The sequence below is a fragment of the Podarcis melisellensis genome (genome assembly GCF_964234715.1).
Source record: "Podarcis melisellensis genome assembly, chromosome: 14".
NCBI classification, from domain to species: domain Eukaryota; kingdom Metazoa; phylum Chordata; class Lepidosauria; order Squamata; family Lacertidae; genus Podarcis; species Podarcis melisellensis.
The window spans coordinates 14,064,250-14,091,283 of NC_138546.1; the positions used below are offsets into that span (position 1 = coordinate 14,064,250).

The 27,034-nt window shown below is 46.2% G+C and overlaps 1 protein-coding gene and 1 long non-coding RNA gene across 3 annotated transcripts in view; one reads left to right on the forward strand and one right to left on the reverse strand.

Moving 5' to 3' along the window:
* XYLT1 (xylosyltransferase 1) overlaps positions 1–2,925 on the reverse strand; it is a 164,025-nt gene extending 161,100 nt beyond the window's left edge. Inside the window, exon 1 of the mRNA XM_081887983.1 lies at positions 2,489–2,925. Within this exon, the coding sequence (XP_081744109.1) occupies positions 2,489–2,806 (318 nt within the window). The 5' untranslated portion in view covers positions 2,807–2,925. The remainder of the gene's footprint in view (positions 1–2,488) is intronic.
* Positions 2,926–9,037: 6,112 nt separating this feature from the next.
* LOC309356576 lies at positions 9,038–24,526 on the forward strand. 2 transcript variants are annotated; one of them, XR_014162857.1, is made up of 4 exons: positions 9,038–9,143; positions 12,698–14,206; positions 22,180–22,255; positions 23,828–24,526. It is a non-coding gene; the product is annotated as an uncharacterized lncRNA (long non-coding RNA). The 2 variants fall into 2 exon arrangements; XR_014162858.1 differs by lacking the exon at positions 9,038–9,143 and having other exon boundaries at positions 10,563–14,206.
* Positions 24,527–27,034: the final 2,508 nt, after the last annotated feature.

Below are 27,034 nucleotides of genomic sequence, written 5' to 3' on the forward strand. Positions count from 1 at the left end.
GATCATATGACACAGCACATGCACACCACTTGAATGGCAATGTCCTTCAACTTCGGGGGGGGGGGGTCCAGGACCTCCAATATTGGGGGGGGGCAAAGGGACCTTGGCCTCTAGCAGTTGACTCCTACGCCAGGGATGGTAAGCCTGGGCAAGGCAGATAGAAGTGGCAAGAGCACTCAAAGAGGAGTCGTGCCCCTCAAACATTGTTGCATATGCACACACGCACAGAGCTACCTCCTTTGGTCAGCCCTCCCTGCTCATCAAATGATTGATCCAATGTCTGGGGTGGCAGGCAGTGATCCATATCTGGGCTGTGCAGAGAGGTTTAAATCTCTCCACCGACCCCAGCACTGAGTCTGACTTTTGTCTTTTTGCCAACTCTGGCAAAATCAGTGGGGTCTCAGAAAAGTTTGCTCTATGGCCAGGGTGAGCCATCCCGGCTCGAGAAAATGCCACAGGGTGTAGGAGTACATGCACCACACCAGCACATCGCAAGCTGGAAGAGACTTCCAAATTGTGTGCTTCGAGTCCTTTCTTCTTTTTCTTCCCTTTAGCACCCAGATCCAACTTTCAGAAACTCCTCCGTGTCTAGAAGAAAACCCTGGCTAAGGACTGGAGAGCAATTCAATTCAGTTCACACTCAAAGGTGAACTTACTGATCCTTCACTTTCTGAAACAATAAGCAAAATCAAGACACTGCCGAACTTCGAAATTTGCACTTCTCTGAATTTGGCAGTGCAGTTCTCCAGCCAACCTATATGTACAAAGATCCATATACTAGTCTGCATATAAACACACATAGCAGGTGAAAGTAATGTAAGGGAATGCATTATAGTTAGGGGAAACCGCTTTGCAAAAATATATATATTAGGTAAAATTGCATACAACCATGTGTATATTGGAGAAATTCAAACCAAAATCTGATTACCTCTGTCACAAGTTGTGGGAATGTGGAGAATCAAGCTTAAGACAGGGGGAAATGATAAACTGAAATTGACTGGTTCACGCATCCTCACCTATGATGCAGATTTAAAACCAGGATACACTCAAGTTAATAAAAGAGAGACACATATTTCTACAGGTCCTCGGGGCACTTTCCCTAAGTCCAAATGACATGGTTCTCATAAATAGACCCTTCCAGCCCATATTTAATCCAGAGTTATAATTTCAACAGAAAATCCAGAAAGCTTTTTTATTAAAAAAAAACAACCCAAAAAATCTGGATATAATAGGGGGAAGATTATATGTGATGGCATTTTCCTGAGAACAACGCAATCCTGTGGATGATGTGGTACACCTGCATGTGTGAGCTGCACCAAGTGCAAAGCAAGCTGGCATGTGGAAGCCTCCTGGGTTGCCATCCATCCCTTGCCTGATGCTCAACCCTAAGACACCTCTACATCCACAGCACACACTGCAAGAAGGATGTGTGGATCCAGAATTGGCCTCCGCAGTCACTTCTGGACACATTGTTAAGACTGTGTTCATGGAAGGCAGTCTTGCTTGGCAAAAATGAAGAAGAAGACACTGCGAGACAACCCGCTCGATCTAAGAACTGTAGAGTGCAAAGAGGACTCCCAGGACTTCTCCTGACTATTCTTTGAGCAAGACACCAAACATCAAGATTGAGCATGGAAAAGGGGGAAATACCACACATACCTTGTCATGAATCATCTTACTACTTTTTCTCTGTACTGTGCACCTTAAAATCTTTTTTCTTAAAGGACTTCTTCTCCCCTCACCATCAGCACCCCATCTTTCTTCCACCTAAAGGTAAACCCCAAAAGGCACCCGAGGTCTCAGAATGACAGCCCCAAATCTTAAGAGTGTTTCCTCCCAAGTCCCACCAAGCGCATAGAGGCAAGCCCTGCCACGGTGGAAATCCCTATTTACTCTTGAGCAAGCCCGTATATTGCATGGTGCGGCTCTGCCCTCCGCGGGACTCACTTCGGAGCCAAAACGCATTAGATCAGGCTTGGGCTGTACGTCGCGCGTGCTTGTTTGTTTTTAAAGTCCACTCTGTGCAAAATTCCCAAGGAGCCCAATTCAACAACACTGTTTCCCCCCAAGGGACATCCATCATAGAAACCCAACACAGTCCGATAGATGAGATCGCCACGCGGGGAGTACGAGAGAGGAGGCGGGGAGAGGGAGAGAAGAGAAGGAAAGACGCCGCTGGAAGGCGGGAAGGGGTTAACCCACCACCCTGCGCCCCCTAACCCCGCAATAAGTCCCTTCGAAGCCGAGGCTGCCTTCCGAAGAAGTGCGCCGCCAGACGGGTAAGACGCGCGCCAAGGCGTCTCGGGCGCACAGGCGCGCCAAGGCGGCCACGGCGTCTTCTCCAGGGCCACCGGCGGCGCCCTCCAGGGCTTGCCCTTCAGAGCATCTTTGGAGGGAAGGGGGGGTGGGGGAAGCCGCTGCCTTTCCTAGCCTCACTCTCACCGCTCCTCACCTCCTCTCCCGCGAGCGGAGGGAAGGCGCCCCTTACCATCGCCGCCTTGGCGCGGAAGGCGCCGGGTCCCTTGCGGTGCTGGTGCGCGCGGTGCCCGTCGTGGCCAGGGTTGCTGCTCTCCAGGTCGCGCTTCTCCCGGCGGCGGCTGGCGCTGCGGCTGCTGCTGCCCTGCGGCGGGCGCTGCTGCTCCTCCTCGCCGGAGTCCAGGCTGCTGAAATTCCACACGACCAGCGTCTGCACGAGCAGCACGGTGAGCGCCAAGACCAGCGCCGAGCGCGAGCGGCGGGCCAGGCGGCGGGCGCACGAAGCGGCCGCGGACGAAGACGGCGAAGGCGACGCGGCCACCACCACCATCTTCGCGGCGGAGGCAGCGGCGGCGGCGGCGGCTGCTGCTGCTGCTGCTGCTCGGGATTGCTGCTGCTGCTGCTGCTCGCTGAGCCACTCAGAAGCGCCGCATCCGCCGCCGCCGCCTGGAGTTTTTCAGACGGACGAGACGTCAGCAGCAGGAGGAGGAGGCGGAGGCGGCCGAGGAGGCGGAGAGCAGGCAGGCAGGCAGGCGAGAGGAGCCGAGGAGGCCCGGCCCTCCGGCAGCCAGGCAGGCGAGGCAGCCCCGCGCTCGCTCGCTCCAGACGAGCCGAGGGGAGGAGAGGGGCTTGGCGGCAAGGGGCGTGCGCGCAAAGGAGACGGTGGGGAGGAGCCGGCGGCGGCGCAGCCGAGCGAGCGAGCGGCGCCTTTTTTCAGGAGGAGGAGGAGAAGCTGGTCTGGGGGCTTTGGACAGGCAGGGGGTGGGGGCGTCTCTCTCCGGATGCGCCTTGGCACGGCTCGCAACCGAGAGCGGCGCCCGGCTTAGCTGCCGAGCGCCCGCGTCCCCGGCCACCCCTTCCCAGCTGTGCCTTTAAGGGCGGCTCGATCCGCGACTATTAGAGCAGGTGCGATTCCCGGTTTGGGGAGCCTCTGGGCCGAGCGAGAGCTGCTTCGCGTGCCGAGCTATTGCCTGAGAGCACGCCGCGCTCTTAAAGGCACGCGAGTCGGCGTGTGAAGGGGGGAGCGCGCCCGCGCGTTGTTCTGGCCTCGCAGCAATTGCTGCGTGCACAGACGTCGCTCAGCCCAAGCGCATCCCCGCCCTTCCGCGGAATCCCGGCGGTTGCAGTTCGTTCAGGGTGCTGGGAATTGTTGCTCCTTGGCGGGGGAACTACAGTTCCCAGGATTTTTGCAGGGATAGATGGTGTGTGTACGCAGCCACAGTTTGGAGGAACACTGCGCCTAAGATTGCGGGCTTCAGCGGGTCTGTAAGGCTGCATTCCTATGCATGCACCTGCACTGGCGGAGGAAGAGGGGGCGGGGGGAGCACACCGCCCCCGGCAGCGCGATCCCGGTGGGGTTCCATCGCGGCTGCCCCCCGCCCGCGCTGGGCGCCCCGCCCCCGCCTGCTCTTCTCCCCCGGTGCCGGAGCATGGAGCTCCGCCACTGTGTACCTGCTGTCGAGTAAGTCCTGCTGAAAACAAGTCGATTGCATTTAAGCGGAGCTTAAAGCCCTTTTGATAAGGATGTTGCAACTCACACACACATACAAGGCGGTGTGCAACATGACAACATAATACTACAATAACATCGATAAAAACAAATCACATTCCAAAGGCCTATTTGAACAGTAGCCATTTAAAAAGACCTAACAGAAAGCACAGCATCTTGAGAAGTAGAGATATCACCTTGCCAACAAAGGTTCATATAGTTAAAGCTATGGTTTTCCCAGTAGTGATGTATGGAAGTGAGAGCTGGACCATAAAGAAGGCTGATCGCCGAAGAATTGATGCTTTTGAATTATGGTGCTGGAGGAGACTCTTGAGAGTCCCATGGACTGCAAGAAGATCAAACCTCTCCATACTGAAGGAAATCAGCCCTGAGTGCTCACTGGAAGGACAGATTGTGAAGCTGAGGCTCCAGTACTTTGGCCACCTCATGAGAAGAGAAGACTCCCTGGAGAAGACCCTGATGTTGGGAAAGATGGAGGGCACAAGGAGAAGGGGGCGACAGAGGACGAGATGGTTGGATAGTGTTTTCGAGGTTACCAGCGTGAGTTTGACCAAACTGCGGGAGGCAGTGGAAGACAGGAGTGCCTGGCGTTCTCTGGTCCATGGGGTCACGAAGAGTCGGACATGACTAAACGACTAAACAACAACAACAACAACAACAGAAAGCATAAAGCGCACCATCTGAACTTCTGTTGAGGGAGTTCCACAGTGCAAGGGCTGCCACAATAAAAGCTGGCCAAGGCAGGCATAGGCAAACTCGGCCCGCCAGATGTTTTGGGACTACAACTCCCATCATCCCTGACCACTGGTCCTGTTAGCTAGGGATGGTGGGAGTTGTAGTCCCAAAACAACTGGCGGGGTAAGTTTGCCTATGCCTGCTCAAGGGCGATCAAAGGTGTTCCATCCGAAGATCTCAGTGACTGATGTGGAGCATCAGGAAGCAGACAGTCCTGAAGGTGCTGTGGGCCTAAGTTGTTTAGGGCTAATCCTCACTGAAGTTAGCTGAATCTGTAAGTGAGCGCTAGCACTTATTTTACTATAAATAGCAGGCTGAGGTTGCGCAATTAGAGTTGATTCAGAGCTCTTGTGCAATGAAAAATCAAGACTTTTGTGATAAAGAAAGTGGGAGGGAAATGCACTGGAAAGTGTGGGATAATGCCTGGTGCATCACCATCATCTAACCTCCCTGCAAACAAATCAGAATGAATGCTCAATATATAGCTGCCACCAACCAAGCTCCGTGCAGCTTTGTTCAAAAACGTCATGGGGAGTGCTCAACAGAGGGGACACCCAGAAGCCACCACACAACTCATTGGCTGACTAAGTATTTCAAATGTCAGTGTACCTGCCACCCCCTACCTGTTATTAGGTGTGATTCCTGCAATGCAGGGGATTGGACTAGATGACACCACTGGGGATCCCTTCCAACTCTACAGCTCTGTGATCGTAAGATTCTATAACTGGAGCAAAATATTATTACTGCTACTGATCATACTTAAATTATTCAGCAAAACCTGAACAACTTTTTCTTGTTAGCTTCCTGCAAATGTGCAGCCTTTTGTCTGTTAGAGCTTGTGCTGATAAAAGCTGTCAGGTGGGTTATTACTAACAAATGGATATAAAGATTTCAGTTTTTAAAATAATAATAATAACATGCCGCTTGGAATGCCACGCAGAGAGGTTTGTGATAGGTAAAAATAATTCCCTGCTTAAAAGCAGCCTTACAATTGCAGCCGCAGCTCTAGAAACCTGCAAAAATCTACTCGAGACAATTAGCTTTTTTGTCCTTTATTATTTCCTCAAGCGCTGAGGTTTTGTGACACTTCTTTTCAGCTGAACCAAATAAATATTATCTTCCATGTTTTTCATTGCACAGTCAAAGTGCCCCCCTTATCTGCTCTCCTTTCTTGTGATGTGGCACCCGCATAGCAACAGCCTCACAATTAATTGGTACTTTGCTTCTTAATTAAGAAGTTAGTGGGCCAGATTCTCAACTGCATTTTTGGAGTAAAGGTCTGGGAGAGATAAACTGTGCTGAGCTGATACCATCCTGTTCTCTGGTAGTACAGAGTGTGCCTTCTCAGCCACTTGCTGCATTTAAGAACCTAGAACACTCCCCAATACTGAGGGAGGTCATTGGTCCATCTAGTATTGTCTATGCTGGTTGGCATCAACTCTCCAGGTTTCCTCTGTCTATTGGCCCTGAGGTTATCCACCCCCTTTTTTAGAGCAAATTCTGGCTCATCATTATTGTGATGAAATAGAATGGATGACTTGTGCAAACAGAGGAAGCTTCCTTAAACAGAGTTTGGCCATTGAACCATTTAGCTTAGTACTGGCCACATTCACACCACACCCAGAAAGCCCTATGATACCACTTCCAAGTGCTCATGGCTTCCCCCAAATAATTCTGGGAACTGTAGTTTGTAAAGGGTGCTAAGGGTCTCCTAAGAAGACCCCTATTCCCCTCAGGGAGCTAAGATTCTCAGAGTTCCCTATGAAAAGAGATTGACTATGAAACTATTCTAAGAATTGTAACTCTGTGAGGGGCATGAAAACACTCTGCACCCTTGACAAACTACAGTTCCCTGGATTCTTTCGGGGGAAGCCCAGACTGCTTAAAGTAGTATCATAGAGTTACAGCCCTTCACTTTACTGAATCAGACTATGGTCCATCTAGCTTTGTACTGTCTGCCGTGATGATTCTCTGGGAGTGGCTATCTCCCGGCCCTACCTAGAGATACCTGGGACCATCTCTACACAAAAAAGATGTTCTCCCACTGAGCCATGGGCCTTCCCTATTGTGGCGTTTTTCTCCAGCAGCTCGAGCGAAGGTTGAAGCCCCTGAGCAGGGAAGCTGTGAAGCAACAGTGCAGGCACGCCTATGGAAGGAGGTTATTTTTAGGAGACGCCACTCATATCACAGGCTGTCTTGAGGCTGCTTCTGAGAAATGTGCCAATGGGTCCTCAAATATTGAGCTTTCTGTCGAAGTTTGCTCTCCCTGAAGGAAACGCTGAGGCCTACGTGGGCCGAGGGGGGACGAGTTGCTGCCTGCATTAGAAATCAAGGTCATTTGTCAGAAAAGTAGATGAGGGAAGGAGAAAGGAGCGGGGGGGGGGAGACCACAGCCAACAATGGGGGGGGAGGGAGGAAGCATTTGAAAAGGCAGCACTGTGTGCAGTGAATGATAATATATTTATACTGCACACTTTTATCGACCTAACAAAAAAGTCACAACCCAAAGGGTAGATTGCACAGGCCCGCTGGTGAAGGCCGAGAATGCTCCCAGACAACAAAAACAAGCAAGTGCTTGCTAGCATTCAACTATCTTATTTTTAAAAGTAATTTATAGCCAGATCTCCTTTGTGGCCTTTGGGGGAAAGGGCTATAGAGCACTGGCAGAGCATCTGGTTTGCACACAGAAGGTCCCAGGTTCAGTCCTCGGCGTCTCCAGGTACGGCTACGAGAGGTCCCTGCCTGAAACGCTGCTGTCATGGACTGGCTGAGTGCTGAGGAGTGGTGAGAAGCACCAGCTAGATCTAATAGCCCTGAGCATGTCTCAATACCAGGAAAAATACAAGGTAGCTACACCACTTTCATTTCACAGAAATTGCTCACAAGGTAAAGGTAAAGGGACCCCTGACCATTAGGTCCAGTCGTGGCCGACTCTGGGCTTGCGGCGCTCATCTCGCTTTATTGGCCGAGGGAGCCAGCGTACAGCTTCTGGGTCATGTGGCCAGCATGACTAAGCCGCTTCTGGCGAACCAGAGCAGCGCACGGAAATGCCGGTTACCTTCCCACTGGAGCGGTACCTATTTATCTACTTGCACTTTGACGTGCTTTTGAACTGTTAGGTGGGCAGGAGCAGGGACCGAGCAACGGGAGCTCAGCCCGTTGCGGGAATTCGAACCGCCAACCTTCTGATCAGCAAGTCCTAGGCTCTATGGTTTAACCCACAGCGCCACCCAATACCAGGAAAAATACAAGGTAGCTACACCACTCTCATTTCACAGAAATTGCTCACAAGGTACTGTAGTACATTTTGCCCCGTGAGGTTCTATCTAGGAGGGCTAGAAACAAAAGAAAGCTCAGAGTCATAGGTGCCACTAGAAGTCTTCAGGGGTGCTATAGCGCCTGTGGATGTTAGCTTGGTTGCCACTGGTTTAGTCAGTGCTGAGCTAGATGTAGCAATGGTCTAATCCAATACAAGGCAACTTGCTCTGTTCCCACAAGCCAGGCCATCCTTATGCTTCAATCTTGATTTTGTCCGCACAGAACTGAGCAAAATAACTCGTTTTGGGAGGCGGGTAATAGCTGTGGTTCTGTAACTTTTGTTTTATACATAAAACAAGCCGCCTTATGTGTAAAACACCGATTTCAGGTTGAAAAGTGTTGTTAATTGCTTGGGGCACAAAGCTTAACATGTTAAATTGTAGTACCTCTTGGTTTCAGCTGGCTACTTCTTAGAAGAACAGAACAAGCATATTACACATCTGTTGTGCTTGGAAGATTTGCTTGTCGCAGAAACTCTCTTTCAAAAACTAAGGGTCTATGAAACAAGTGCTAGATGTTGTTTCTCCAGACTTGCTTTAATTTATTTGCTGTAATTTTTTTTTTACCCTGCCTTTCCTCCTATGAGCAAAAGGCAGCACGCCTCTCTCCCAATCCCAATTTTATCCTGACAACAACTCTGCAAGGTAGCTTGAACCAAGATAGAATCCTAGAATCATGGAGTTGGAAGGGACCCCAAGGGTCATCTAGTCCCACCCCCTGTAATGCACAGCTAAAGAATGCCTGATAAATGGCCATGCAACTTCTGTTTTGAAACCTTCAATAAAGGAGATTCCACCACCTTCCAAGGCAGCCGACCCTGCTGTCAAAAAGCTCTTACTACCAGAAAGTTCTTCCTAATGTTTTGTTGGAATCTGTTGTCTTACTCATGGTTTCAGGTTCTACCTTGTGTTTTCATTTTGTATTTTTATGTTGTGATCAGTGGATGAAGGGCGGTATACAAATTTTAACAACAACAACAATAATAATAATACCACCACCCTCTGGAGCGACAGAAAACAAGCTTGCTCCACCTGCCATGTGACAGCCCTTCAGATATTCAAAGATGGACTCTGATCATGCTTATCTGGACGGAGGATAGAGAGAGGTGCATGTAAAAATTAGACTATGTAGAAAGACAAAATTCGTATTCCTTGCTCTGCCAACTTTTGCCTGTGGCCCCAGCCATCCATGGCATGTGGACCCCAGAAGATTAACCAGAAGGGAATGTGGCCCCCAGACGGAACAAGTTCTCTAGCCCAAGTGCCAGATAAGGAGGTCAGGATAGCCCAAGGCTCCCTTCCCCCTGCTGCGAGCCATTGTAAGAAAACTGTCTCTGGATTCTTTAATCCTGCCTCTCTCTCAACAGTTTTTGAAACCTTCAATGCCAAGTAGGAACATTTGAGAGCTCTATGGGGCTTCTTACTCCTCCTCGAGATATTTTGGATCGCACCATCTTGGAGTAGTTATGTGGCGTCATAAATCACAAGTAGGGTATGGGTTTTCTATATGAATTCAGCCTTGTGAAGCCGGCTCACTTTGGAGGTTAGAAATAAAGAACCCAAAGCCAGATGTGCATATAAATCCACATATGTGCTCCTTTCATTTTTCACATTTGTTGTTTAAAGGCAAGGGTGTTTAGCTTAGGGATCTACAGCAGAGCTTAACAGTTCTGTTGTTGTTTTTTAAAACACACACACACACACACAATTTTTTCTTTGACCTTAAAGGGAGCATTATGATGTTCAGTAAATAGCTTGTTTGCTTTGTACAGGAATGATTTGTAACATCCATGGTTTTCTCCAAACAATTTGTTTTTACACCATGAGATTTAGTGTCAGGGACTTAGAAAATGGAATTGTTTTATGAGCACAGAGCAATCACTCTAGGGCATGCTTATTTCACAAAATAATACCCCCTCCCTGCTCTTTTCTTCCAAATCTTACCTTCCTGGAGGAATGATATATTCACCACACATGCAGTGCTTGCTGGTCTTATTATGGCCAGTGAGGCACTGCCCACCAACCTCAGTCTGCTTCCACCACCTCCCACCCACCCACAGGCCTACCTCCTTACCTAACCAGTCCAGAGGTCAGCACTGCCTGTGAGTTTCCCTTCTCCTTGGTCTTAATGTTCTCCTTCTAGAACTCAACAGGGAGGAGAATGGGGATGCCTGAGAGGAGTGTTACAGGGAGACTGGCCTAACATCTTGTGGTCAGCTGTGGGTCAATTGAACTTCTGTTCTCAGACAGGTCAGTATCATATCTGAGAAACAAAAAAGGGCTTATTACACAGGGAGGTGTGGGGAATCCAGAAAAAGGCAAGAGTGTGCCTCAGAACACATGTAAGCTCTTAGTGTGTACTGTAGTGCAGTGGTTAGAGCAGCATCCCCACCAACGTGGTTTTCTCCAGATGTTTTGAGTGACAACTTCTACCATCCCTGTCATGATCCAGGGGCCAGAGGTTCAGTCCAAAGAGGGTAAAGTCTTTTACGAAAACACTTACCCAAAAAAGTAGGGTACAAACACAAGCATAGAGAATCTGTCCAAGACCAAAACATAATCCAAAAACAAGGTTATGGAACAGTCCAAGATCAATCTCACAAGGAGTTCATGAAGCAAGACAGGAAAACTATTTTTATTCTGTTTATTCGTTTACTTTATTGCATTCATATCCTACTTTTTTCTTCAGGAAGATCATGGTGACATACACGGTTTCCACCCTCTTCCTCATTTAATCCACACAACAATCATTAAGGTAGATTAGGCTAGCCCAAGGTCACTCAATGAGCTTCATGCCCAAGTGAGCATTTGAACCCACGTCTCCCAGAGCCAACACTCGAACCCAGCCTGTTGTTGGATTCCAATTCCCATCATATCCAACTACTGGCCATGCTGCCTAGAAATGATAGGAGTTGTAGTCCAACAACATTTAGGGACCCAAAGTTGAGAAAGGGTGCTCTAACCACTGCACCACATTCGAACAAGGTGCCACAGACCTGCATTGCCTCCAGGTACTAGGAGACTCAAGAAAGTGACCTTATATACTCTGGCCTATTGGAACACTCTCTAAATTCAGTGATGGGCTCTTCACACACACTTTTTTGCCACAGGAGTGGTCTCTCCCAGCCCTACTTGCTGGAGAGTGAACCTGGAAACTTCTTCATGCAAGGCGCATGTTCCACCACTGCCTTTTCCAATCTCAGGGCTGTGGGGTCGAGCCCCATGTTGGGTGAAAGATGGTTTGAACATATTTCACCAATCCTGGCCAGAGCACACTGACTGCCTATTAGTTTCCGGGCCCAATTCAAAGTGCTAGTTTTGACCTCTAAAGCCTTAAATGTCTCAGGACAGTACTTCAACGACTGCCTCTCTCCATACAAACCTACCCAGACCCTGAGATCATCCTCTGAGGCCCTTCTTCATGTGCCTCCACGAGAGGTCCAGAGGGTGGCAACATGAGAACAGGCCTTTACTGTGGTGGGTCCCCACTTGTGGAATGCTTTCCCCAAGGAAGTTCTGCTGGTACATTCATTATACACCTTTTAGGCAAAAACATTCCTTTTTAACCAGGCCTTTGACTGATTGACATCTGGTGCCCTTTTAAAATGTATTGTGGAAAGGGGGATTATTGGGTCGCCTTTGTTTTTATTTGATTATGTATTTTGTGATTTTTATATTGTAGTTTTATGTTGTGAACCACCCTGAGATACAAACAAACAAACAAATATTGCAAGGGGTTGGACTAGATGATCCTCACAGTCCTTTCCAACTCTACAAATCTGCGTTTCTCAAATCTTTGCTGTGAGATTGAGAAATACGGTGCCTGATTGGTGTAAGAACCATGCCCTACCTTAGCTCCAGGCAATAGAACTGCTGGGCTATGGAACATGCAAGCAACATTCTGCTCTGTATTTCTACGTTGTTACCCAGGATCACAACCACTTCCCAGCAATAAAAACTGGGTGGCCTGATTTTTATACCATCCTGCAGCACAGCAATTGGATTTAAATTAATCTATATTAAGAAGCAGAATGTGATCTGGCTTCCCCACCCCACCCCCTTCAGATGAGAAATGCATTGAGAAGGTGAAATCCTCTTTGGGTTTTTTTTTTTAAAAAAAAAATCTGTTCTTTACTGCTAGGGTCCATTCTCAAGGGATTTCTTGCAGAGGGAAGGCAGAGTGAGTTATCTGCAATGAGGTTTGAAAATCAGATATAATGATAGTTCTGCTAATGGGAGAACACACATTAGATGCCATGAGTCCCCTAATGCTCTCAGGATCGGGTTTGGGTTGGCAGGATCCAATGGAAGAGGAGGCAGAAATGTGGGGATGGGGAATCTGGGTTGGAGGAGGAGGGAATACCCCTTCTTGCCCTGTGGAAGAAAGAGGGAGCAAGGATGTTCGCTTCTCCACCTCTGCTGCAGAGAGAGAGAAGCCTGGGGAGTGCTTTGATCAGCCAAGATGTGGGGCTGAACAGGAAGTGGCCTGAGCAGGAGAGTGCAGCCTTGTCACCTAGAACCAGACAATGCCTATGCAGATGGGAGCAGACCCACCAATGGAGTGCCCACCTGCAGCCAACAGCTATGAATACCAGCTGCTGGGAATTGCAGGTGGGCAGACATCTGTGGTACTCTGGTCGTGCTTGCTTGTTTCCCATAGGTGTCTGCTTGGCCACTGTGAGAACAGGATGCTGAACTTTGGAAAACGAGCGAGGTCCCAGCTAAAGAATGGCAACTGAAGCTGATGGAATATGTGCAGCTTGCGGACTTGACATACAGAATAAGAGAACAAGAAGAACATATGTTTAGAGAAGATTGGAAAATGTTTATTGAATATATGGGGGGGGGAATTGTGTACACTTGAAAATGTTGGCAGCATTAAGATAAATTCAACAGTTTTGATGGATGTAATAATGGAATACTGAATGGTTTAGTTTATGTAAAATGTGCAGGGATTTACGACTGGCAAAATGAACCATGGAAAGAGAAGAAGGGAAGTCACTGATATTTTAAGGATGTTTACATGAGTATTCTAAATTGTAAAATACAAAAGTTAATTAAAATTATATGCCGTATTTTTTGTTCTATAAGAGTCACTTTTCCCCTCCTAAAATGTAAGGGGAAATGTGTGTGCATCTTATGGAGCGAATGCAGGCTGCGCAGCCATCCCAGAAGCCAGAACAGCAAGAGGGATCACTGCTTTCACTGCGCAGCAATCCCTCTTGTTCTGGCTTCTGAGATTCAGAATATTTTTTTTCTTGTTTTCCTCCTCCAAAAACTAGGTGCATCTTATGGTCTGGTGCGTCTTATAGAGCGAAAAATACGGTATATAAAAGTGAACAGGATGCTGAACTAGATGAGCCATTGGCCTGATTCAGCGGGCTCTTCTTAGGTTCTGGTATTCCCACAGCACAAGAAACGTGCCACAAGTGAGCATGCCATGCCTCATCTTCAAAAGCATGCCAGGAGGGGAAACCTGTGAGAGCCTCTCTGCTCCTTCTGTCCAGTTCTGAGCTCCTCGCTTTGCTCCTGAGTCGTGACTCCTGAGCATGGCACCTGCTGTCGATGCTCTACGGTTACTTGTGCAAATAAAGATCCCTTTTCTGCTTCCAAGTATCAGAGTCTAGCTCTGCATGTGCTAGGTAGGAGCCCGGACATGAGAGCTCAGAGGCAAGATGTGAAGAAGCATTTAAAATCTTGTTATTGTGCTGCAAGCTTAAGGATCTTACTCGGTTTGCCTTGGTGGCTGTCGAAAGGTGCGGTCCTGAGAACAAATCCCAGGCAGCTGTTTAAGAACCTCCAGGCGTGTGAGGACCGTGTTCCGATTTAGAGAGATGTCAAAGGACAGCCTTCCAAGGAGTTAGGCCAGATTAAACATGAGTAGCAAACAGCATCAGAATCCATCCTGTGTGCTGCGGCAATGCCAGTAATCGTGTCTGACTCAGCGAGCGCCCATCCTTTCAGAAACTGACATACTGCTTCTGCCACAGATCCCCAAGTACACACTGTCTCTTCTTCCTACTTATTAGCACATGTTTCTCAAGAGCTGCTCCAACAAAATTCCAGGTGCTCTGTCTCATTCATGTCTGTTTTTCCTTCTAGACCAAACCCAGTGTTCCAGCCACACATTCTGCAGGAGGTGCTGAGTGATGGATGAATTTATTTCCAGGTTGTTGTTGTTGTTTTTAGTTTTGCCCTCTTCCAGTGCTAAGTTCAGCTTTCCACACTTCCACATCAGTTTGCAATTTTAAAAAATCATCGTGGAAACTCACCAACATTTCCGCATGACAGAACTGACGCAGGGACACAGACCTGATGGGCTTGTGGCTGTCTTCATTTAGATTTGGTTCTGTGATGTCATCACAGAGCCAAATCTGATTGATGATGCTATGGCAATGCTATGACATCACTTCCACAATGGCGATCATGTAATTAGCAAGAAGAGAATATGAGACTTGTCTGAACTGAGGACTGCCATGCCATCACTCCAATTTGATTTTGTAGGGTCTCCAGAAACCACTTTTTTCATACACATGTAAGTGGTTCTGCTTACAACTCATTTGCACAGGAGAGTTCCTTGTTTCTCTTTTTCCTACAGTGATGTCTAACTGGTTGCAGTCTGGTAAAAGAGCATGTAGCACATCTCACTTTAAAGGGGGGATTTTAAACAGCCAACTTTTAAAGCTGCTAACTTAAAAATTATGACACCTGAGAACATGTTTACTGTATAGACAGAGTAGTATTTTATCTCAGTCAAAAAATAAAATAAAAAACAACAACAAGTGGACTACAAATCTGGCACTGAAATAAATTCAATTTAGCCTCATGTAATTGCTTATTCAATTCTCAGATATGACATGCTGTTAGACCACAAATTGACATTCTGTTGCTTCTGTTTCAATAAGCTTAACTTGAACAAGTTGCCCTCTAGGTACATCCTGAATGGAAAGCTACTTGATCTTCATCCCAAGAAAATTAGTGTGTTAAATTTTGTTTGAAAAATTGTTATCCAAAGCATGACACTTTCTCAGCCAGTGGTGAGACTGCACCATTAATATATGTGTATTTTAAATACAATATTTCTTTTAAAGCCAGCACAAAGACCGTAGAGGAGATTTATACATTATATCAGCTTCTTCATTGGATAATGATGATGATGAATCTCGGTGCTTTTTTTCTGGGGATATTCAAGGGTAAGCAGTACCAGTACCTCCCCCCTCCATTAAAAGTGTGGTACTTACTCTAACAACTTCAGGGTGAGTACTAGCACCATTTTCTGTATAAAAAAAGCACTGATGATGATGACGACGACGACGATGATGATTGTACCCCGCCCATCTACTTTTGCCTCTGGCTCCACCTAATACTGGCCAGTGGCCCCCAGAAGGTTGTCCAGAAGGGAATGTGGCCCTCTGTCTGCAAAAAGGTCTCCCACCCCAGTTTTAGAGGACCCTCTAGATACATTCTCAAAAGTCGCAATGCCTTCTCTAATCCTCAAGCTCTTCCACTGAAATGGATTTGAAGGTTGCTATGAAAGGACCCTGTGATTATCCAAAACAATTTCAAGCCTATGGTCTCATCCAACTCAGAATAGGCTTAGTCATAACATGGGCTATTAAATGCACGGTCCATTTCCTCATGAAAGCATCACTGTAATACATAGCTAGCTTTCATTCCCACTCTCTCATTTTGGCCGTTCCGTTAAGTCACCAAATTGCCCTCACCTTCTATCGCCAGAACTCTTTAACAAGAATGCATTGCTTCATCATAAGTGACTAGAGCTTCCACAGTGCCCAGAATCATTGATTGAGAAGCACCATCTCTAAACACAGAGCCCTGAAGGCACTTTTGCTCTATGTGGTCAACTTTGAAATGTCCTTGGCCCAGTCACAGCCAAAGGGCATTATTTAGATAAGTTGAAGTTTTGGGTTTTAAGCTGATTAGTGATCCAATCCTACAACCTGGTACCTCTCCATAGTAGTCTCTTGGAAAGCGGCATTATACCAGCACTATAACAACTTCCAGACCCAGTTCAATGTTCTCGTTTTGATCTTTGGAAGGAGACTTTTGTAGACACAGGACCACATTCCCAAAGGGGTCCTCCATGACTGGCATGCCTCTCTTTTAGTCATAAGGAGAGATTTACAATGGCTTTACAATTACAGTGGGGTGGGGAAATCTAATGCTATTCAAGGCTGTATCGACAGAAGTATATACAGTGTCCAGATCAAGGGAAGTAATCGTACTACTCTATTCTGCCTTGGTCAGACCCCACTTGGAGTCCTGAGTCCAGTTCTGGGCACCGCAGTTTAAGAAGGATGTTGACAAGCTGGAATGTGTACAGAGGAGGGCAAGCAAGGTGATCAAGGGTCTGTCAAACAAGCCTTATGAGGAATGGTTGAAGGACCTGACTTTGTTTACCCTGGAAAAGAGGAGAGTAAGAGGAGATATGATAGCCATCTTCAAATATCTCAAGGGCTGTCACATGGAAGATGGAGCAAGCCTGTTTTCTCTTGCTCCGGAGGGCAGGACTTGAACCAATGGATTCAAGTTACAAGAAAGGAGATTCTGACTAAATATCAGGAAGTTCTTTCTGACAGTAAAAGCTGTTTGACAGTGGAATGGTCTCCCTCAGGAGGTTCTGGGCTCTCTGTCACTGGAGGTTTTTAAGCAGAGGTTGGATGGTCATCTGTCATGGATCCCTTAGTTGAGATTACTGCATTGCAGGGGGTTGGACTAGATGACCCTTGGGTTCCCTTCCAACTCTAAGATTCTATGATCTAGGGATAAATAAATATAAGCACAACCTTAGAGAGGAAAATGAATGCTTTTTAATTCCCCGCCACCTTTGATAGTGCTAGAAAAATGCAACCTGTGCTGCTGATAGAAGTAGAACGACTCATGCAACACGTTGGCGACTAATATACACACAATAATTACCAAAATAATAAATAAGATAAAGAAAACAAAAGACTGAGTTAAGCATTTGAAAAATCCATTGAAACCTAAGTTCATCTTAGGTTTGGTAGTTCGTAGGTCTCTGTGGCTTTGCACAAGGTTTTGTATTTTTCTCAGAAGATCTATCACCTTTGATAGTGGCACAAAAGCCCCTGGGCTCCTTTGACTGCAATTTGACAGGGTTTCTTACACAGGGATGCTTCTCTCACACCTGGGATTTCCAGGCACACCACCTACAAGAGGCCCTGCTTACCCCTCAAGGTCTCCTTGACCTGTGGAATGTTTGGTTCATCCCCTGAGGTCTCAGGGTTTGGCATTAGGTCAGGGTTAGGTATGACTCTGCCTGATGGTTGGGCAGGCTTTGGGTATGCTCGTTTGGGCTGATGAGAGTTGGAGATCAAGAACATCTGGATGTCTACCATTCCCCTTTCCTTTCCTAGGAAGTCAATCAGCCTGTGGGCTCATAGGCCAGAATGTTCCTCCATACAAAAAGTCCCCTGTTCACAGGGAGAAGGTTTTAGCTATGCAATGCAAAATTGGCTTGAGAAATGTTATTTGTAATCCCTAAAGCAAGTGATGTACTGACTTGAAAAGTGTTATCAAGGAGTCCCTAAAGCAAGCAATGAACTTTTATCTTAACACTTTCAGATTCCCCGTAACAACTGAGAAATGACTGCAATTTATTTTGTGTGGGTGTGTTGAAAATAATCATGTAGATTATTTTGTCTTTGCAAATCCTATAATGACCTGGCCTAATCCACACCTCACAACTCTAAATGTACAAATCAGAACTTAGCTGCCCACTGAATGTGTCACTTTCTCTGAATTTAGCAAAGTAGTGCTCAGATGCTTAACTTGTCAGAGTAGTTTCAAACTGCTCTGGCATTTGGAAAGGTGCATTTTGTAGGGGAAATATGCTTTAAAATACACATTTCAGTCCAGACTTTATTATTTCTTAAATGGAAGTTAATGTGAAAATCAGATGGTACAGACTTATAGGCAAACATGTGCGAAAATGACATCGATGAGAAATAGACAGATTTTGTCATCCCAAATGTGAATAGAGAGCTGCAGGCAGAACAAGAGGTAAGTGACTGATGCAGCTGGCTTCTGTAGGCTGACAAAGGAGAGAAAGAGTCTGAGCAGCCATCAATGTGTCATCCTTGCAGGCCACCCAACTGTAATGATGGGTGGCCCAGAATGAGATCACTGGCATCAGTGGGTCTTGGAGGATGCTCAGGAGCACAAGGATAATTTTGGGCAGATTGATGCTGCAGGAGAAGGGGCTAGTTTGGAGTGTGAATGCAAATTGGATGGAACTAAAGGAATAGCATGAGACTGGAAAAGACTGAGATGGAAGGAAAGGACAAGTGAGTGAGAAAATGCAAGAAGGGGAGAAGAAGATAGAGCAACATAACTGCAAACAAAAGTTATTGTAAATTGGGAACCGAGGGACCAGACACAGCAGCCCAGACAGAACATGCATGCATTGCAGGAGAGTCAGTGAGCTTGCCCTGCCTCACATCTAAAAGCTTGGTGGGAGCAGTACGACAGATTGCTGGGACATCTTCATTGCATCCTTTCAGTTCTGCATCTTTCACCTTACTCGTGTACCTAGGCATCGTGACTTTTAGATCCTGTGCTTGCTGCTGAGCCCATACTTTTATTAGCCTGAATAAAGATCTCTTCCTTAAGTTAGAACTACTGTTCTTATGTTTTGGGATAGGAGAGTGACAGGCAATCTGCTGGGTCACTGCTCACTGGCTTCTCTGCTTTCTCATTCGTCCTGATTAGACCTTCCATCCCGGGAGAGCCTTGGCACGAAAGATTCCTGGTAGCTAAAAGAATGTTCCTACACAAACTCTGAGCTTCTCGCTAGGTTCTCTACTGCTTTTGCTCTTGAAGTCCATGGGGTAATGGGGGAGAATTAGGGGCCAACACAGAGCATTGCAAGTGAAATTCATGAAGACTAGCTACTTTGAACAGCCTTAAAACTACAGCAAGTTACTCCAGGTGTTCAGCTGAACTGGGGTTCTCTCGTGGCTCCCTCACCACTTCAGAAAAAGTCTTCTCATGAGATCTTGCCATACATTGGAGCTGATGTCAGTCACCCCTGGATTAAGGAGTAGGAAGTTGAGGTAGTGCTCGTTCTTGGACCCTAGTTGGAAGTAAGAAGGCACGCAGGTTGGGGGTGGCTGAGGTTGATGGGGCAGTGCCCCATTTCCCCATATGGATTGGCCTCTGGTAGAAGAGAAGGTGCATTGTCAAGCAGCAAAGTCTTGGAATGTGTCTGTATAAATGGCCTTCTGTCAAGCTTCCCATCTTGAGGTTGGGGAGGGGGGAGAGTTAATGACAATAAAGCAGTTTATTGTGTCTAGCCAATTTTTGCAACCAATGGTCTCCTCTCTGACTGCAAAGCGGCATCAGTTAGACATATCAGAAACTGAAAGAAGAGGGTATAAACAAAGTCTTCTCGCCGTTGGCTTGGAAACCTGTGTTACTAAAGTTCAATTTTCAGTCCTGATGCACATTCACCCTGCTGGGTCTGAAGTCAAATACACATCAGTCCATCATCAGCTGGTTTGCTGGGTGTGGGCACTGCTGAATTTCCAGCGCACAGTATCAAGGCCAGAGCTAGCAAGCTTGAGCATCAGGGCATGTCAGAAAATGATATGTGACATTAAATGCATGGAAGCATTTAGTGCTCAAGTATTATATTCTTCAAATAGCCACTGTAGGGGGAGGGAGTGGCGAATAGGGTTGTGATGGGGCACCCTTCACTCCCTCCATGAAGTTGCTATTGGTCTGATGGGAGGCTTCCACTGGTGCCAATGGGAACTTAAAGGGCACTCCTGGTGATTCCTTGGCAAGGGAGACTTGCTATCACTGCTCATCAGCTGATCAGCGGTGGCAGCAAGTCTACTGGGATCAGCCATGCTTTGGCGTTCCCAATGGGAAACTCTGTAGTGCAGCTGACCGCTGTCCAGGGCTAGCAGTCGGTGCTGATGGGCAGTGACCTCAAGCCTGCTGGGATCAGTTACACTAAAGAGGGACTGCTGAGTGCAAGCAGGGCTTGCAGTCCTGAAAGCAGGGCTTGCCAATCAGCTGATGGGCAGTGACTACAAGCCCTACGCAGATTACCTTGGATCTTCCTTTGAGCTCACCTGCTGCCATGGTTGTGTAAGGCAATGGACAAGTGGGCACCCCAACCCACTGGCCAGAGTGGCCTGGTGGAGGTGGGGAAAACCAACATCTGGCACGCCGGCTGGGAAAAGCTCCCCATCCTGTGTTATGCGATGCAACACATTCCCAGGCCTTCTTCCAGCCCAGCCCCCAGAAAACATTGGGAAGGGTGTTGCGCACCAGGTTCAGCTGCATGTTGCAAGTCACAGATCTGATGGATGAGCCTTTGCCACTGCCGCCTTTGGGAAATTCCTCCCCACCACTACCTCCAAATGCCAGAATGGAGCTGTGCTTGGAAGTTTATAACGGTTGACATTTTATTATGTTTTTATATGTGCTGGAAGCCACCCAGAGTGGCTGGGGAAGCCCAGCAGATGGGTGGGGTATAAATAAAATAACAACAACAGCAGGTTTAGCAAAACCTAGAAGGCAGCCCTTGGAGGATATAGGAGCTCAGGATCCAACCTGCCAGATCTCTTCCCCACCCCTGTTGTAGGTTGGGGGGGTTCCTCCCAATTGGTTGCTGCTATGAATAGAAAAGTGGGTTGTAAACAGATAAAAAAAAGGGATGTGGGTGGCGCTGTGGGTTAAACCACAGAGCCTAGGGCTTGCCGATCAGAAGGTCGGCGGTTCAAATCCCCGCGACGGGGTGAGCTCCCGTTGCTCAGTCCCTGCTCCTGCCAACCTAGCAGTTTGAAAGCACATCAAAGTGCAAGTAGATAAATAGGTACCACTCTGGCGGGAAGGTAAACGGCGTTTCCATGCGCTGCTCTGCTTTGCTAGAAGCGGCTTAGTCATGCTGGCCACATGACCTGGAAGCTGTACGCCGGCTCCCTCGGCCAATAAAGCGAGATGAGTGCTGCAACCCCAGAGTCGGTCACGACTGGACCTAATGGTCAGGGGTCGTTTTACCTTTACCTTTTAAACAGATCAAAACAAGGATGCTAACTTCATAGATAGCAACAGCGAAGGCTTGCCTTTGGGGGCAAAAGTGCACTGCCCCACCAACACCTCAGCCATCCCCAGCTGCCTGCCTTCTTACTTTCAACTAGCCCAGAAGATGTCTGTGGCCCTCAGCTTCCTCCTCCTCAGTCTCAGTGTTGAACTTTGTAGAATGCAGCAGGGAGGAGAATGAAGATAAATCTATAGTCAGCTCTGATGGTCAATAGCTCTGGCTCCACCTACTGTTTAGGCTCCCTGCCTTCTCCCTCTCCAGGTCAAATGGGCACCAGCCACTACTGAGTATTAAATGCTTTAAGTTTATTACAGAGCCTAGTGATTCACATGGAGGTTGATTTGCACAGCATAATGCACATACGGTCCTTAAACCTGGAAATCTGGAGAACAGGATGGCTCCCAAGAATATAGTAACTGCTCATAGCTGCATTGAAAGCTGCCATTTACTTTCCCATGATGGCCTAGTAGAAGAACCCTCTGATTGACAGTGTAGTCTTATAGATGTGCACACAGAGGTAAGCCCATTGAATGCAATGGAATATTCCCAGGTAAGTGCATACAGCAGCTGTTACCACCTGGTGGATCGCGGACCCCAAAGGGCCCATGGCACATACCCATCAACTGTCCAGAACATCCCATTTTTCGGGTCATGTGAATCAAGTGAGACTGTGGCCCAGAAAATGCACGTCCTGATTTTGTGCTGGGACATGTTGGAGGATATATGGTGGCACCATTCACATAACATAAACTACTACAGAGATATCATCATTTTCAAAAGAAGGGGGTCCATGGCTTGGCTTTTGAAAAACAGGGGATCCACAGAACTTAGCTAATTGGGAACCACTGGTGTACAGGATTGCAGCCTCAGGGGATGAGTCTTTGGCAGCTATGATTAAAAGCTTTTAAAAAGAAGGGGCTTGAGTTTTGGAAAATCACATCTGAGAGTTTACTGAATTCAAAGTCTGGCAAGGAGGAAATTGCATGTGGAGATACAGAGGAAAGGAGGGTGCAGCATTTTGAAACAATTTCTTTTTTTATCTCTAGGACATGTTTACGAAGATCAGGAATCTTCGCCTTATTGCCCAGGGTTGCCTTGCAGAACAAACAGGCAAGAAATGAGGTAACTTAATGGAAGTTCTTGAAAACTCAGATGCCTCAAAGTAATTTGGGTTAGCCATCCATCACGAGTACTGAGGAGACATCTCTATCTGGCGCAGCGCATATTTTGAAGGGGGGGGGGCAACTGCACAGATGATGGGAAATAAACACACAACAAGTATTCTGCTCTCGAAGTATTATCTGGCTAGCAACTAAACCTTAATGGAAGCGAGGGCTCAACCCTGGGAGTTCAGTTCAGAAGGCCAGGGTTCAGTTGGGAGGTACACAAAGTTTTTTAAAAAGCGAACAATGCTCTTTATTAACTGCTTTGAGGTTTTATTGCAACCAAACAGTATACAAATTTGGTTAAATACATATATGAAATGTTTTGAGTACCGTTCCCTCACCACAGGGACCCACACATATGTGGACTTTTATTTTTGGGAGTTGGGGATTTGTTCTTCATGAATTCCATTTGAACTGACCTGGTCCGCACCTCTCAGACTAATGTGTGGGTTTCATAACATCCGACCTTCAGATTTTGCACTTGTCTGAATCTTGTGGTGCAGCTCTCAGTTAAACAAAAAAAAGATACAAAAATTACATTTAAAAATGTAAGACTGGGAGCTGTTCTCCTGGAAACAGTTTCCCCCAGGGAACCTGCTCTCTTGAACGTCAGTTCCATTAATCATATTATAGATATCAGGGGAGAATATATAGATTTCTGTTGGGAACAATTTTTGAAGTACCCTTGAGACAAAAGCAAGAACCTCTGGCATATATTCCTGCTACCACAAGTCACTATCAGGGATTGATTTGAGCCACAGTTTGCTAATGAGCTACATTTTTAGGATCAAGGTTCAGCCTTGGAATGCTGTATTGATATAACACAAGTGCCTCTGAGGATATGCAGAGTGATTTCCCATCAATACCAAGGCATTCAATATCTCCAATAAAGCAGGGGCTGGGGGTATATACAGATCTCTAGGTCAGAAGGCATGGCTTTGGGGGCAGGGGGAATGAATCCTAGCACTTTGCATTTTGTAAATGAAATCCAGGTTCCTATAAAAAAAGAAGAAGCCCCAGCTTCCATTGCAGGTCTCTGCCTTCTCCAAACTAGAGATGGGGGAGAAGTTTAGCTCACTTCACATTTAAAGGTAAACCTACCTAATTCACACCAGCTGGAACTTTATGAGGACCAAAACACATTCATTCTTTGAAATTTGCACTTCTTTGAATTTTGCCAACAATGCGTTTGCTACAATAAAATGTAAATTAAATGTAAATGTGCATTAAAATGCATATACTGGTGAAAAGAGAACACACACACAATGCATTATATTAGGAGAAATTGCTTACAAAAATGTGTATGTTGGGCAAATTGTATTAAAAATGTGGATATTAGGAAAAATTCACACTTAAATTACTGATGAACTTCCACGAGGACTTAAAAAAAAATAGTTTTTGTGAACTCAAGTGGAAACGGGGAGAACCAAGCTTAAAAATGGAAAAACAAGAATATGAAAGAATCAGAAATTGACAGATTCACCCATCCCTCTCTTAAATGTTGTTATTTTTTCCCTTCTGTTGTCAGCTTTTGAAAACTGCGGGAGCCAGTTCTGCAAAACACATTTCAACTTATCACTGCTGGAGCTGGCTGCTCTTTTCCATGCTACACTTTTAAGTTGAGTTTTATGCCATCATCACATGCCATTCAAAACTGTTATGAACAGCTGAAATCAGTTAGGCAAGAAGAGTGCAGTAAAAGCCTGGTATTCTGTCAAGGATTTCCAAACTGCATGTCATAATCAAGGATACAGATTTATATTGCAAGGCTTATGTCCAAAGGCAACCTCTTTTCTGAGCCCTGATTTTGCGTGGTGGAAGATGGTCATGGTGACCTAATCAGCCAAAGTCCAGACAAATGCGCTTGAAATTCCCCAAACTCTTTCCCACACTAATCAAAGGCCTCCCCCCCAAAAAAATATAATTGTTGGCTATATCTACAATACTGATCCCATAGCACCAGTGTGATATCATACATGCCCTTCATATAATACAGCAGGAGTGAGGAACCTGTGGCTGCTGAGATCATAGAATTATAGAGTTCAAAGAGACCCCCAAGGTTCATCTAGACCAACCCCCTGCAATGCAGGTTATCACAGCTAAAGGCTCCCTGACAGATGGCCATCCAACCCCCCATGACGTATCCAGTTCCCCTGTCAAACAGCTCTTATCATCAGAAAGTTATTTCTAATATTTAGTCGGCATCTCCTTTCTTGTAATTTGAATCCATTGGTTCAAGTCCTAACCTCTGGGGCAGGAGAAAACAAGCTTGTTCCATGTGACAGCCCTACAGATATTTGAAGATGGCTATCATATCACCTCTCAGTCATCTCTTCTGCAGGTTAAACATACTAAATGTTTCTGCTACAACTCCCATAATCCCTGATCATTGACCCTGCTGGCTGGGGCTGGTGAGAGTTGGAGTCCAACATCATCACGTTCACCACCACTGGAATACAGAGTCATAGAATTGTAGAGTTGGAAGAGACCCAGAAGCTCATCTAATCCAATCCCTGCAATGCAGGAATATCAACTAGAACATACAAGACAGGTGCCCATCCAACCTCTGCTTAAAAACCTCCAAGGAAGGAGAATCCATGACCACTCATGAAAGTTGAACAGCTTTTACTGTCAGAAAGTTCTTTCTGATGCTTAGATGGAACCTCCTTTCTTTTAACTTGAGGGTCCTACCCTCCGGAGCAGGAAGAAACAAGTCTGCCCCATCTTTCAAGTGGCAGCCCTTTGGATATTTAAAAGTGGCTACCCTAGCTCCTCCCAGTAAAATAGCAGATACAATGGTAAATTCAGAAGAAATGTGCCCTAAAATGCTGATGAATTTTCATCAGAACCCCTTTCTTAAAGCAGGCATAGGCAAACACCAGCCCTCCAGATGTTTGGGACTATAATTCCCATCACCCCTAGCTAACAGGACCAGTGGTCAGGGATGATATACCTGGCTGTGTCTGCATGGTTCAATTGCAGAATTAAGAATTTTAAACTTTTATTTATTGCTGTCATTTATTTCATTTATGAATCTTCTTGAAGTCATTTCATAGTACAGAAAAAACTAAATACAAAACAACTGAATATATTAAAAACCACTGGATAAATAAAACGATAACTGTTTTATTTGTTATGCTTTTTAACTGGCTTGTTTTGTTGTATATTTTAATTAAGGCTGTTTTAATGCTTTGATGGAACAGTTTTATTGTGTATTTTAATTATGCATGGATTTTGCAATTTATTTTATAGTTGTAGACCGCTTAAGGGCCATTTTGGTATGTAAACAGTGTATACATCAATAAAATAATAATAATAAATTTGAAATATGAGTTTATGCATAAATTGTGACATTTCCCTCTGTAGCTTTTGTGCAATGAGATGCCTACATTTTAATTGAGCATGCCATGTATTTGCAGCAATATCCATGGCTTGTTGCAACCAGTGGCCCTCCAGTTGTTGTTCAACTCCCATCAGCCCCAGCAAGCATGGCCAATAGCCAGGGATGATGGGTGTTGTCGTTCAGGAACACCTGGAGAATAGGATTAAAGCTTCCCTACACCTGGCTTATTGTCTGGTCATGGTCAGCATTTGGTGCTGACCTTTCTGAGGCACCAAAAAATAAATAAAAAGGACTAGGGACTAGGGAAAGTTGGGTATTTGGCTGGCATCAGATTGGCTGCGGGATCAGGCCAATGGACCATCTAGTCCAGCAAGCTGTTTTCAGATTGACCAACCAGATAGGAAGCCTCAAAACTGGACATGAGTGCTAAATTCCAAGATGGTGGTGTCTCATATGGACCAGAAAGCAACTCACGTTGAAGCTTCTGTTCCATGCAAGGCAGTGCAGGCGAATGAATAATCAATCATTTTCAAATGTGACATGTCCCTGAGGATCAGCTGCCAAAGGACCAGCTACAAGGGGAGCATTCTGTAAGGATTCTTTCTGTGCATTGTTCCACCAAAAGATCATCTTGGCCACATCCATCAAAGTACCGGAGTTCTTAAATCAAGGCTGTGTGCCAAAAGAATAGAATACTTTCATAAGGAAGAACAGAGAGGCTGAGAGAAGTTCACCTGGCTATTGGAAAGCGAAGACAAATTAGTGAGGTGATAATTGGGGCTGCCTTCAGACAAGGGCTTAGTGGTTGCCAACGCTGGTGCCCCTTGTCCCAATTTCATACATTCCTTTTACACTGCATTACCAGTTATGTTACGGAACTGTGCCCTTTTGATCCACAAACCACCATGTTGTGATGAATTTTAAATAGTGGGAAAGGATGCATGCTGGGATACCACCCAAAATCTTGTCACGTGACATTGCAATGCAGTTTTTTCAAGTTGACAGCGTTACTCATCCCACTAGATTCTACCCGTTTTCTAAATGTGACTTTTACACTTTTAAACACTTAAAACATCACACAAAACACAAAAGATAGCAGGTAAGGAAATGCCGGGGAAATAGAATCAAGTGCTGTCTAAATGCACCCTGGACCTCAAGATCAACAATGTGTTGCAAAACAGAGTGCTCCTTATTCACGAGTTTTCTGACACTGCATTCTGTTCTTTCCGTTCTCACATAGTAAACATTTTGCAGACACTGAGCATGCTCAGTCCTCACTGAACTGTCACTGAGGTTCCCCAACCTAGTAGCATTTTTTACCCCCTCAAATTTCTGTACCTTTGCTAACCTTGGATTCCTCGAAGCCTACTGCCTGTCGCTTAGGTATTATTA